This window comes from Mustela nigripes, chromosome 1, assembly GCF_022355385.1.
Source record: "Mustela nigripes isolate SB6536 chromosome 1, MUSNIG.SB6536, whole genome shotgun sequence".
NCBI classification, from domain to species: Eukaryota; Metazoa; Chordata; class Mammalia; order Carnivora; family Mustelidae; genus Mustela; species Mustela nigripes.
Window position 1 is genome coordinate 19,506,461 of NC_081557.1, and position 13,824 is coordinate 19,520,284.

General features: G+C 45.4%; 1 protein-coding gene across 4 annotated transcripts in view; it reads right to left on the reverse strand.

Annotated features, from left to right (window-relative positions):
* Positions 1–369: 369 nt before the first annotated feature.
* Positions 370–13,824, reverse strand: part of EHF (ETS homologous factor) — a 41,614-nt gene continuing 28,159 nt past the window's right edge. For 2 of the 4 annotated variants that reach the window (XM_059405933.1, XM_059405923.1), the window contains 5 exons: positions 11,870–11,938; positions 11,681–11,749; positions 6,498–6,560; positions 4,859–5,054; positions 370–4,770 (listed from right to left, as the gene is read on the reverse strand). In XM_059405933.1, the coding sequence (XP_059261916.1) occupies positions 4,671–4,770; positions 4,859–5,054; positions 6,498–6,560; positions 11,681–11,749; positions 11,870–11,938 (497 nt within the window). In that variant the 3' untranslated portion in view covers positions 370–4,670. Of the gene's footprint in view, positions 4,771–4,858; positions 5,055–6,497; positions 6,561–8,182; positions 8,529–11,680; positions 11,750–11,869; positions 11,939–13,824 lie in introns of those variants that run through there. The other 2 variants (XM_059405943.1, XM_059405950.1) reach the window with 2 other exon arrangements.

The following is a 13,824-nucleotide window of genomic DNA, read 5'->3' on the forward strand; positions in this document are numbered from 1 at the left end:
ATCTTTCAGGTCTCCACTGAAATCCTTCCTCCGTACCCCTGGTGAAACTTGCATATATCCCTATATATCCCAGCACTCTCCAGTCCTCTTGGTTCCGCATTTCTTTATGACACCTCTGATATTTGCTTGTTAGTGCTTGGTTTCTTGTCTGTTTCTATCCAAGAAACATGAACTTCATGAAAGTCAAGATTTTTATCACTTTTATTTTCTACCATAGCTTAGAGTTTAGGATAGTGCCTGGCACACAGAAGATGTTCAATAAATGCTTACGGAATAAATATGTGCAGGAATTGCATGTGTTTTGTTGCTGTAGACCAACTGCATTTCCTCTGGGCGATTTGCTGAAGCATGAAACACACAATTACAGGCTGATCTCTGTGTTTTTTATTCATGTTTTCTAGGACCCATCGAACAACAACAACAAAAAAAAAACCATACTTCCAAAAATAAAATTCTTTCATACAATAAAAATACTCAGTTTGAATTTCACATAGTTTAAAGGATAAGATTTCTGATTTTTTTTTTAATAGTGGCAGTAGGATTGTTTCCCAGAAATTGTTGACCCAGAAGCCAAATGGAAGAAAAGCAAGAATTGTGCAGATAGCTACAGAAAGATTAATCCCAATTAAGCTAAACTTGTGAGGGCTTATACGTTTCAATGGTTCATAAGGCACAGTCCCAATGGGTTTTTATTAAATGCTCTATCTCCTATTCCAGAAAAGGCATCCTGAGAACCAGTGCTGAAGCTAATCCAGTTCTGGTATTGTGACTACTACGCTGTTCCTTCTTTCACACTGCATGTATCCATGCAACAGCGTCCTGTGGAACATCTCTTACGTTCTGTAGAATTAGACACTCCTCACATAGATGGCTCCATTCTGTGCCCACAGTAGGCACTCAACAAATGATTTTTTTAACTATAAAATAATAAGATAATTGCCTCTCCCTCTTACTATTTTACCTTTTCCTCTATTGTATAGATTTGAAAAGCAACACACTTGCAAAATTAAAATCTAACATGCACGACTAACCTTATCAAAAGATCCCTTTTTTCAAAAAGACAAATATATATATATAAACCAACCCCTAAACACTAGAACTGCTTTACACTTAAATAGCAATGTACATCATATAAACACATTCATAACCTTCATTGGTTAAAACAGGTCAAATGTCCATTACTGGCTTCTCGTACCAGATAAGTCTCACAGCTCCTAACAAGGGAACAGAATTCTCATTCAACATATGTTGACTGGTGGAACCAAACAACCTGACTGTTTGGTTTCATTTCAGGACAAGTAGGAAGGCAAAGTAAAAAGTCTCACAGTAGAATGCTCATCTAATACATAATATGTTCTCGAAGTTTTGGCCATTGTGCTCTTATTCCAGTAAAGAAATGATTCACATCCCGATTGTGGATATGGACAAGTCTTCCAGAAGACGTTCATTTATTAAGTCAACACATACTTACCAAGGACCGAGCCCATGCAAGGTGCTGGGAAACAATATGGATAAGATCTAGTTCCTGTCCTCTAAGAGCTTACAGTCTAGAAAGGCATGAACTTTGAGGAAGAACCAGCATGTTCAAAGGAAAACTCATCACCCGTATCTGCCCTGTTCCGAAGGTAAGTTCAAGAATCTGTGGGTGTATGTCTCTGGGATCCAGGATCTTGCTCAAATTTCAAGAAAAATATCCAGGAGACTCAGATTATGTGAGTCTGGTAAAATCTTAGCAACACCTTTCTTGCCTCAGAGTCCCATGAAAATGGCAAAAAGGCTTAAAGCCTAAGCTTTGGAGCTCAAGGAGACCAGGTGTAGGGATGTTGTGAACATCCAGCAGAGCTAAGCTTCTTGAGCGAGAAGCTGTGAGTCCCCAAGAGACTGGGGTTTGGGGGGAGGCTTCATTTGATGCTGGCTTATCTTTGGGATTTTGCTCTCCCTTGCAACACTGTGGTGGGAAGTACTCTGTTCACACCCCAAGCTGGCATGGCTCAATTCCCTTGAGTTCTCCAAGTCACGAACAGTACATAGAAAATGCATCAACTCAAGCCAAGACAATAGAGAGATATGCTGAGAACTTAATACTCCAGCCTATTTAAGCAGGAACTGGGTGCCAAGAAACCGTCACTTTCAACAAATAGCACAATCTGTTAATTATCTGCAGAACTGTTCCAATCAGTACTCCCCAGATTTTCTTACTGCCGAGCAGAAATTGCTCTTCAGGGGGAGGGTGCAGAAAGAGCCAAGGCCAATTTGGAGGAATGTGAGAAACTTGCAGGTTTGGGGAAGCTCAGGGAAGTATCTAGCGCCTCCCCTGCCCCCCATGATGAATAGGCAAAGCCAGGGAAGAAAGAACAGAGAACGAAATAGCAGATGTCCCTAATAGCTCCACACAATTCAGATGTACACAGACATGCAAACATTTATGCATTTATACCAGTTCAGATGTTTGGATGTTTAATTTGTTCCAGGTGAAACATAGTAAAATGCTGGAAAAGCCTCAGAGTCCTTCAGCTTCGCTGGGAAAGCAAGGTGTGTCTTTTAGGCAGTGTGCTTCGGGTCTGTGTGGCTCATTGTTTTTTCTCTCAGGTCCCTCGGTAACTGTTACTTGACAACACCCAGTAACACCTCTGTGGAAGTGACCAAGCCAGGCAGAAGCAAAAACGGACTTGGTTGTACCTTCAGAAGATCATCTCGCTAAGCTGCCGCTCCAAGGTCGCCATCCGTAATGGTTCTCCTTATGATCAGGACAAATTCTGAATTCTTACTTCCAACCTTCTGAATACATTACAAACACTCCACAACCTTCGACTATGACTCGTTCACCTTCGTTGGGTGAGACCCCGTGGTAGGTGTTCTCTTCGTGGATGACATTAGCTGTCTCCATCCCCATATTATTGCTCAAAATAGAGAGGCAAAAGGGGGGAGAAAGCGAAGGATGTGGGGAGCCAAAAAGAAAAGGTGCAAAAGGGATCTCAGGGTTCAAACCCATTTTCAAAGTGTCTACAGGCTCATGTTCCTCCCAGGCTGCAAGGCCCAGGATTAAGTCTCCAGGCAGCCCAGAGCAATGCCACTGGAGAAATCCCCAACTCCTTACTGACCATAGCCCCTGAACTGAGCATTCTGTTTCTCTTCCATCTACCTTTCTTTTTTCTGTCTTTTTTTAAAAAAAAAAAAAAATCCTCTGGACACAAATCTAGGCAACACACCATTCACTTTGGGATGAGTACAGATAAGACAGGAAAGAAATTATCCAAAAGAACAAAGATTTTCCCTGGACCGATCTCTCTCTCTCTCTCTCTCTCTCTCTCTCTCTCTCCCCCTCTCATTCTTCTCTCAGCATTTCCTTTTGCAATGTAATTTTTACTCTGCTTTGTCATTCTAGTGAAATGTCTTCTATTATAATTCTTGGTACATAATTCTGTTTAACTTCTCTGACTTTGGTTCTCATCTGGGATTCTGAAAATCCCCTCTAGATTCCCCATTTCTACCATTCCCATTGTCCCTAATATTTTAAAACGTAAAAATTGATTGACTTTGACGTCTTACTTTTACTTCACTCTGGGAGCTGAAAGATCTACACATATGTTTGTTCTGAGAGTAATCGCCATCTTTGTCTCGGCGGGCTGCCTCAGTGGTTCTCAATCAGGGACAATTTTGCCCTCTTTCAAGGGAAATGTGGCAATGTCTGAAGATGTCACAACTTTGGGGAAGGGAGGACAACTGGCATCCAGTGGGTAAAGATCACGGATCCCGCTAAACAACCTACAAGCACAAGACAGCCAAATAATGCACAAAAAAGAATCACTCAGCCAAAAACATCCACATTTTGTTCATCGAGAATCGATGGGCTGTGAATACAAGAGCAAACTCATCACCACTTCCTTTTTCCCATTTATTTTCAAACAATTGGGATTGAAAACAACCAAGGCTAAACTCTCTCTTAAATACCTAGAAATGAGCAGAGACAGCATTTGAAGTTTTTTTCCCCCAGTCATCGATGAGAGAGGGAGAGAGACAGCCTTGGCGTCAGGTAAATCATTCTTGAATGAGTAGAAAGCCTTCACCATTATTCTGCTGATTTAAGCACAGCAAGTCATGTGATTATGAAGTGATTATAGTCCACTTGGATTTTGGAAGTCTTCATGCTCCCCTCACTGGCTCCAAAAGGTCAGGTTAAACTTCCCAGCATCCTTGGGTTCATCCTGTCAATCTGAGACCTTGGAGTTCACCTTAGTGACCTCTCCCGCCTCTCCCGATGAGGCCACGTGGATGCTTACACGCAGAGGACATGTCACCTTTTCCTAATATAAAAACATTTAATGCCCTCTAATTTTTTTCTCTTTCTTTTAGCAAGAAGCACAAGGCTACAAATCCTGCCCTTCTTGCCATGGAAAGGAACTTCACAATAGAGGCAAAAACAAATCACGACCACATACAGCATCATATTTCACAGAAAACTGTGTACGTTTGTCCCCCATATAGGACATACTTCAAAGTAACAATTTTATCAACTGTAGTGTTCCTTCTTCCCATTAGAAGTAGATGGTTTTCCCCCTCAAGGTACATAAATATCAGAGAAAAGTAGTCTTTGAAATACTTATGTCCAGGAGCTCTTTGCTGGCTATCATTTGGGGGAATGTTTGGGTTCGTGCTCAGTGTTGGCAGGTTCAGTTTTCATTTTCTCGCCATCCACGTGCATTCTTCCCAAATTTGTATACGAGTCTTCTTCCATCTACACGTTCCAGAATTTCTCTTTTGTAGTAATATCTGTAACAAAGGACATCACATAAGGTGGCCATCAACAAAGACCACCAGGGGAAACAAGCGGTGATGGTCAGGGCTGGAAACACCTCACCTCATCGCTCGGCTGAGTTTTTCATAGGTCATGCTGCTGTTGTTTTTCTTTTTGCCCCATAGCTGAGCCACAGCCTCTGATTTCAAGAACCTGAAGATGCCCTCAGACCGGTCTTCCCACTTGATTAACCCTGGGTTCTTGTCTGGGTTCAGGAGGATGTCACGGATGAATTCCCATAAGTGGGTCCCTCGTGGATCTGAGGACAAGTTGAAAAAGGAATTTATAAAGGGCCTAAGTCACAGCAAAGAAGGAGGAGAGGAAGCATAGAGTTGCCACATCTTCTATCAAGGAGAAGAGTCTCAAATTTCCCCTATCCACCGGCACAGTCAGATCACAGAATCACCAAATATTATATCTTTTAAAAGGGCATTTGAGAACAAACTGGCACAATTGTTTAGTTTATACATCAAGAAACGGAGACACAGGGGTGCCTGGGTGGCTCAGTGGGTTAAAGCCTCTGCCTTCGGCTCAGGTCATGATCCCAGGGTCCTGGGATCGAGCCCCGCATGGGCTCTCTGCTCAGCGGGGAGCCTGTTTTCTCCCACCCCCGCCTACTTGTGATCTCTGTCTGTCAAATAAATAAATAAAATCTTTAAAAAAAAAAAAAAAAAGAAAAAGAAAAGTAAAAGAAACGGAGACACAGAGAATTCAAGTGACTTAACCAAGATCACCCAATTAGCTAGTGGCAAATCTAAGACAAAGGAATAGATCTTAGACCTCCTATGCCAGGGGAGTCTCTTTTAATTACTGGAGGATTCCTTGCTCAGGATTCCTTGCGCTCTGTCCTTTCCCAGAAGAGCAAACTTCAACCACTTTCATTTAGAACCTCAGCCCAGGTAAAGCACTCTCACCCAGCAACTATGGTTCAGTCCAATGCACATCAACAGGGCTCTAGAACTCGAGCTCCTAGATTATACTGGGACAGGGTCTGGTAGGAGTTGAGGGGGCCAATTTGACAATGAAGCAGCTACTACAGTAAGATTAGCAACCAAATCCTACTTGACCCCCATAAGACCTGCCCTACACAACCCCTCCCTGCCATTTACTGTGCTGTGTTCTTTCAATTCTCGGGAATGACATGGAGTAACAAATAGTTAACAATGTCCAATTGATTTCTTTCTGAGCCCTCCCCTTCATGGCTCTGACAGCTCCTATATTTTCTTAAGGTTTTATTATCAAGGGAATGACGACTTCCCAAGAACACTGTTGACTATTATTAAGAGTAAACAGTCCTTTCTTGGATCAATCACTCAACAAAGGTAGGAAGCCAACAGTCAACAAAAGAGAAAAAGAATACATCTCCATTGTTTCTGCTCATTTTCTCTTCCCATCCACTTTTCTGGAGAGAGTGAAATGGCTAGCCTCGTGCCTGCAAGCAGTTCTCACTCACTGGGTGTCTCAGTTTGCGAACAAAAAGAACAGCACAGGGAGAAAATATCCAGGGGATCTCCACTTCGAGAAACTATAGAGAGACTCACCGTGCCAGCAAGGGGTGCTCCCACTGACTCACCCTAAACAGGCTGAGATAAATAAGAGGAGGGGACAGGCAGAGGCAGTATTTGCATAAAAACTAGAGGCCTCCAGTTACACCCACCCTGAAGGGAATGGGCAACCGCCACCTGAAAGCCAGCCGACTTACTGTGCTTTTTGGTGTGGGACTTTGAAGAGTGGTCTTGCTCCTTTTTCATCTCAGGTGACTCTGCTGAAAGGAACAGTGAGAGCTGCTTAATTTACCTGTCACCTACAGTCATCCATGCCACTCATTCATCCAGTCATTTAATTGATATTTATTGAGCACCTACTACATGCCCGGCACTGTTTGCGTGTGTGGTATATGAGCAGAACAAAACAGATGATATGTACTATGAAGAAAAATCTTGCAGGGTAAGAAATGGGGATAGGAGTGTGAACGTGGAAATAATCTGCCATTAAATATAAGGCAGTCACAGAAGACATCTCAGAGAAGGGGACCAGAAGATGTGAGGGAGAAAGCCAGCCATGCAGAGAGCTTGCAGAAGAACTCCCAATGAATAAGAAGAGTAAATGCAAAGGCCCTGAGGTCAGTATGTGTTTGGTACATTCAAAGAATAGAAGGATGCCAACGTGACAGTAAACAAGGGGCAGAGGTTGAGATCAGTAAGGCTTTGTGGGACTCTTTTTGGATTTTAGCTTTTATTCTGAGAGAGCGAGGAAGCCACTGAAGGATATAGAACATTGAAAGAAGTATGTGTATGTGTTTTTACATAATACAAAATGTAAACACTTATAACAAAGAAAAATGGCTTTTAAGCCAGAGGAGTGCCCTTTTTTGGCATGCAAAGTTATATTTTAATCAGTCTGACAAAGGGGCCATTGACTGGTCTGTACTCAGTACAGAGGGCCACCAGTGGACTATGGAAACACAGATTAGTTAACAAATGACTCATTATGGTAACCCTTGTGAATATCACCAAAGACACAATGACAGAGGCAGATCTGGTGAAATAAAACTTCTTAAAAAGAAAAATAAGTGGTCTGGCGATGCCTGTGCACACGTGTGTGTGTGTGTGTGTGTGTGTGTGTGTGTACGTGTGTGTTTGTGTGTGTGTGTGTGTGTGAGTGGGCACTTCAGGCGTCAGGAAGACCAGGGCATAGTTTACCAAAAAATCTCTCAATCAGCAACCCAGCAATCTGAATACAGAGCAGTCCCTAAATGCAAGCCAATCCTGTTAAGCAACCGGGCCAGTAAAATGCATCTCCCAGTGCATAGTACATCAGCGCTTCCTAAGCTAGGGTTCACTGATTCCCATGTGGCCTTCCAGGGCATTATGAACTGACTGAAACTGCATGTAGATGGAGAGGACCCATGGCATTCACTTCATTGTCAAGAGTGGCTGATGATTCGAAAAAGTTAGAATAACCATTAGGTCCTACTATGACGGTTAAGAAGAAGAGCTACTATTTACTGAGCCCTTACTATGTGCCACCACTGTGCTAGGCTTGGTACAAGAATAACCTAGTCACCTCACTCAGTAGGCTTCTGAGGTGGGGACTATTACGAACCAAAGATCTGACACAGAGAGGTCAGGTGACTTGTCTAAAGTCACACAGCCTGAAAGTGGCACCACGATGTGAAGACACATGATTCAAATCCAGAGGCTTTGGTCACAAACACCATTTGGAACCAGTCCCAGAGACGATGGCACCTAAGAGATTTCACAGAAGTCTTTCCTGCCGAGAATCAGGCTCAGTTCTCTAATGCCCGAGTTCGTGGGAAAAAGTAATTCCAGCTCAGTGATTCTGGATTCCCCAGCATGCATGGACACATCCTCACACACAGTCACCTATAGGAGCACCCGGCTCATCACGGCTCAGCGTTCCCGGCTGTTTCTCCGTGAGCCGTGGTAGGAGGAGGACAGGGATGTCATAAGCTCTGGTCAGCTGAGAAACCTCTTCTTCAGGCGGAGGATCTCTCCCCCCGCACTGTCGGCAGATGGGCCTGCACCTGACTTGGGTTTCTCTGAAATCTGGAAGGGCAAATTCGCAGGAAAGGCAAGGAGACTCCGCTCTCCCGCCCTGTAGGTTTCAGGGTGAGATTGCGACATCCCGTCAGGATGTGACAATATTGCGACAGGTCTGGCACTCACCCCGGTTTCCAAGTGATACATCACTCTGACAGGGCCGCGTTGTTCTGCGGACAAAGGGTGGCATTTACCCAGGAGGCCACAAGCAAAGTTCATTTTCCAGAGGCATCCAGAAGGGATACAGGGCCATTACTTCAGAGCCAAGGTTGAATTCAGGAAAACTCAAGGGTTTTCAGCAGATTGGCTTCCATCACTGTTCAGGTGTTTCAAGCTGGTATAGAATCAGTTACTTTGGGGGCTCAGGCACCTTTGTGACTAAGACGGAAATCGTGGGCCCTCTCCCCAGAAAAACGCACATATGTGTATCCTCGTGAGAATCTGTAAGCAACTTCAGGGATCTAGGCTTTCTCAATGAGTCCATGGACTCCAGACTTAAAGACCCCAGACCAGACAGACCATGAGGGAATGTTCTCTGTGAGATGCCAGCCATTTACCCAGAATGGACCTCCATCCAGCTTCAAGAAAAACCAAAGACAGAAAACAAAATAAATCCCCCAATAAAAATGTTTCCATCATCACATGGAGGAATATGCAGCCAAAGGCAAAAGAAACTCAGATTTCTTCCAGCCTCCTCTTCCCGTCCCCAGTGTGTGTGGGCAAGCTGTGGGATCACCGACCTGCCTTGGCACTGAAGTCTTTTGATCTGAAACCTCCCCTTAATACGATGGCCTCTCCCCCCGTGTCTTCCCCTCACCCTAAAATAAAAGCCAAAAGCTTTGAAGTTAGCCGTGTGGTTAAGTGATTCACTCCTGTAAAATAATGGCTTGCTCTGGGGAAGTCGTCCGGCCCGGCTTTCTCTCGCTCTGCTCCCAGGCACCTGAGGCCGAGGTCCAGTCTGGGCAAGGGGAGCATCAAGCCACGGGTGTGTGACGCAAGTGCCAGGGCATGACTTCAGCTATGCCGCTTTGCAAGAAGCGAAGATTAGAAGCATTTGCATGTGATTCAGCTGTGAGCCATTTCTTTACGGGATATACAAATGTCAGTGTTATAAGAGACCATGACACCCTAGCTCTAGGCTCAACAAGTCAGTGAATAAACACATCAAGCCCGAGTTGGCGTGATTGGCTCGAGGACTATCGGGCAGATCAGGAACATGGGCAGCGGCCATTTTGTGAAATGGGCAGATGACAGAGAAATCAAAACAAAGCCCGCTTCCCCACCTGTGTTTATCACAGAGGGCATCAGTTTATGCCGAGCCTCGCCTGCTTGGCTTGTAACTTGCTTTAGAGCATAGCAAGATGTTTAACTGCACCCGATTTCATGGGAACTTGAAATCTACAGACTCTGACAAATGACAAAGGTCCTTTTTTTAGGCAAGGTGGTGTTCTGGTCCCCTCCAGTAGAGATTAAACCTTTCCGAAAGGAATGGACCCCCAGGCAAGGCTGTAATTAACTAGCTTTCTGGAGGACCCAGGGCTAGTTAATTACTCCAAAGAAGCTGCCAGCCCCAGACGCTGAGTTGACTCTATAAGGAATAATTCCAGTAGAGGTCCCCAGTTTCTTTACCGTGTTACAATCCAAGGATAGGAATGGGCGGCAAGGGAATCCAGGGTCAAGGGACATAAAGGAGTGCCGATCTGCAAAGCCCGTTTTAAGGATTATGTAAAAATGGAATCAGGGGACAGTGAATTCCCTATTCCTGCAGATATGAAAACAGAATGGTCCGGTGTGGACTGTGAAATTCTAGAGGGTTAAGTCAGGACACAGAAGAGAGAAGGGCGGCCAGGCAGAGAGGGCAGGAGAGTTGTGACTATGGCTTTTCTGTTTTCCAGGCACCTCAGGACCCAACAGGCCCCGAGGCTCAGGAAGTGGTTGGTGCAAGTTTATTCTAAGCTGCAATTTTTTTGCCATAAGCCAGAGACAGAACGGGAAGGACACAGGAGGTGCCACCTGACGAGGTGGGAGAGGAAGTCAGTGTGTGACCTGGTGGTTTCCTCGGTTCTGAAACCCTTGGTCTTGACTGGGTGACAATGATTGTTGCAGAAATTCCACCCCGTCCCCGATCGGCTCAGTTCCCCCAGAACAGCAGACCCACCTAGAGCCTTCCCAGTATCTGATCTGTTTCCAAAGTGGAACAAATACTAAGAGTGACACCTAACACGGTACCCACTGGGGGAAGTCGAAAAACGAATTGCCCCTCATTCTTAACCTCAATTCTAGAACCACTGACATTGGTTCCCATCCCTGTTTCATTCAAAACCTCAAAACCTCATGATTTCATTTCTTAAAAACATACTGAACAAAAGCAAAAACAAGGGAAGTTTTCCAGGGAGGAGAGGCAGTGTGATTCCATGTTCCTTCACAAGCATGCGTTTAAATCCTGATTCTGAAGATGCCCCACCTTCAATTCCAGGAAAACAGCAATTGACCCATGACAAGTCTAAGCTCCAAATCTCATAGACCCAAGCGGTTTTACAAGTTCGCACCCAGGTCAAGGGACACGAGAAAACCCTCTGTTCACCTCCCCTGTGCGCTCATGCTCACAGGGCATGTGCCAATGGGCTTCTTTGTAAGGGGAGGGGGGATTGTCATCTGAAAGTCCCTCTCCGAACTCCCGAGGGACCAACCGTCTCAGAGGAACCTTGACTGGGAGTCACGGATAGCCCCCACTGGCATCCATTTTTAACCAAGCACAACTATCGCCACAGTAATTCATAAAGCACAGGGGTTCTGACTAATCAGAGTCTTAATGAACCATCAGGGTTCAGGCTTAAAGGCTGATCTGTGATAGACAGGGTTCTAGAAATTTCCAACAGCTACCCCACTACCCAGAGATCATCCCTTCAGGTTCTGTGACCTTTGAAGGCCACTTTTAGGTTTTCTTTCTCTGAAGTCAGACTAGTTTGTTGAAGATTCAATACAGCCTTCTTCCCCCATACATAGACCCAAGTCCGAACACTTTTATCAGATAATTCCCTAAGAGCAAGCTTTTGCTGAAAGGATTTTTTGTTGTCACAAGAGAGTGACTTGATTTCACAGGGGACAAACACTTTTTCTAAAGGCTTCCTTGCTGGTCATTTTCAATGTACAGATATTGGCTCAAAAACAGACCTTTTAAAAATAGTAACTCCATTCCCTTCCCAGTGTTTTAACGAGAAAGACTCCAGCAAAGTGGAAACATAGGGTATTATGATTCTCATTAGTTTTCAGTAAGCACTTGCACGAGGCACCCTCAGCCTCTGATGTCAGGACAGCTTACCGACAGGAAGGTGACCCGTGCTCGTCATGGAGATCTGGGCCCGACAAAACGTCTTGCTGTCCAACAAATCTGTAGCAATGAAATGACAAACGACATTAAGAGCCCCCTCCTTAGAATGTAATTCTGTGGCTATTAGAAAACAGAATAAAAAGAATGTCAAAGGCCCTTAAGTGTTGGGGAGTTAGTTACCTACTGTGCTACCATAGTTGGTGTCATATAAAAAGTTTTCTTCTTTCCAGGTGTTCATGATGGATGGGTCTACAAAAGACAGAAAATGGGAATGGTCAGTCATCATATTTTCCTAGGTGATGAGTTTGCCTTTTCTAACTCACTGCTCATCAGAGAGGAGCTGGACCTTGTGGGTGGTCCTCTGAGAGGCAGGAGAACGTTCTGCTTCTACCACATATTATTTTATAAGAATCTTAACTCATTTTTCTCCCAGTGTCCAACGGGAGATGGGCTTTGTTTTGGCCCCAACTGTGTGTTCTACACCTATGCCTCTTTAGAAAGGTGAAGGGAACACTATAGTGAGACCCTGTCCTAGGTCCATGCTTTGGCTTCCTGGGGATCTTCCCAGCATGCACACAGCAGGCAGTGGGCTCTGGAGCCTGGCCTCGTCCTGCCTGCTATTGTATAATCACCGGAATATTCTTACAGTAGAAAAAGAAATTATTATGGTCAAATAATTCTTAATTAATGATCATCGTTTCCTAGAAATATCTTCCTGGGAGAACTAATGTTTCTCTCAGGAAAGTCTAGTCAGTCTTGATCATGGTGTTTTCATGACTGAAATTCTGGAAGCTCTCCCTCCAGTGGGGTGACACCTCCCTTCCTTCAGCATTTCTCCAATTAACTCAAGCGATGACATAAAATTCTCAAAACAAAACAAAGGAGAAGGCAGAGAGTGTTACCAAATCAAGCAGACAACTTTTAAGAGGGAAGCCCCATTGCCTCATCTCTGAAAAAGAAGAGCGCTCCCTCTCCCCCCACCACACCCCTGCAGAGGGCTGGGGAAGCATGTCTGACCCTTTGGATTTTGGATTCCAAGGAAACTCCCGTCCACCTACCCCAAATGAAGCCCAGCTCCTACACAACCCCCACGTCTGGGCTGATCTCCAACAGGAGCATATTCTTTCCTGGCCAAAAGCTGTGAGACCGGGCAGGCGTTCTCACCTCGTCCCCACCAGGAACTTCCTGCTTTCCCCCCTTCACAGACGGAGGCTGCCCTCAGCTCCCCTCCTGTCTGCCTTCTGAATTTCAGGGTCAGGGTGGTAAGCCACTGGCCGAGTTTCATTTTGTTTTTATAGCATAAATAATATAAAGCCTGACTCACCGGCTAAGTCCTCCTGTTTACGACATAGGGATTTAGCTGGTATTTTAACTAATAGCTACGTGTTTGGGCACCCCAAGCCCAATCTCTTGGGGCTACACCCTCTCTCCTCGTTGGGTCACCTCGTACACCTGTTGTTGTCTCTGAAAACAAACTGAACCAAAAAGGTTTGGGGGGTGTTGGCCCCTCTAAGAGCCTCTTCTCCCCTCCTCCTAGGGTGGACCTTCTTCTCCACCCCTTGGCTCAGCTTTTCTGAACTGGCAACACGAGAATGTCTGGATGGTCAAGGAGGAATTACCGAGTTATTTGGGCCCTCTCCAACACCAGCAGGCTCCTCCAGTGGGGCTATCTGTCAGGTCCCGGTGGGAATGGGGGTGGAGCCCCAGCCTCTGGGCCAAATCCTGTATCTGCCTCTAGGGCAGTCAGACCCAGAAACACAGGCCATCCAGGGAACCCAACCCCTGGCTTCTGTGGTGGGTGGGGGTTGGGGGTTGTGCAGGGCGGGGTGGGGGGCAAGGCCAGGAAGACCTAATGAACATGCTTAACAGCTGTTGTTTTTTCTTTAATAATGGTGACTAGCCCCTCATAAAAGAGTAAATAACTGCATGGGGCCAATTTCAGCCCCTAGCAACTCTCAAACCACCCCGGGTCAAATTCTGTCCATGGTGACCTGCATGCATGCCTCAAGGAGGCCTGTGGCGACCTCGGCCATCCGACATGGCTCCCAGTCTCACTGCTGTGGATGTGGGGAGCGACTCTGGGGCAGCGGTGGTCTTATCACAGCCAGGGGACCCTGGGGGACTTAACAGAGCTC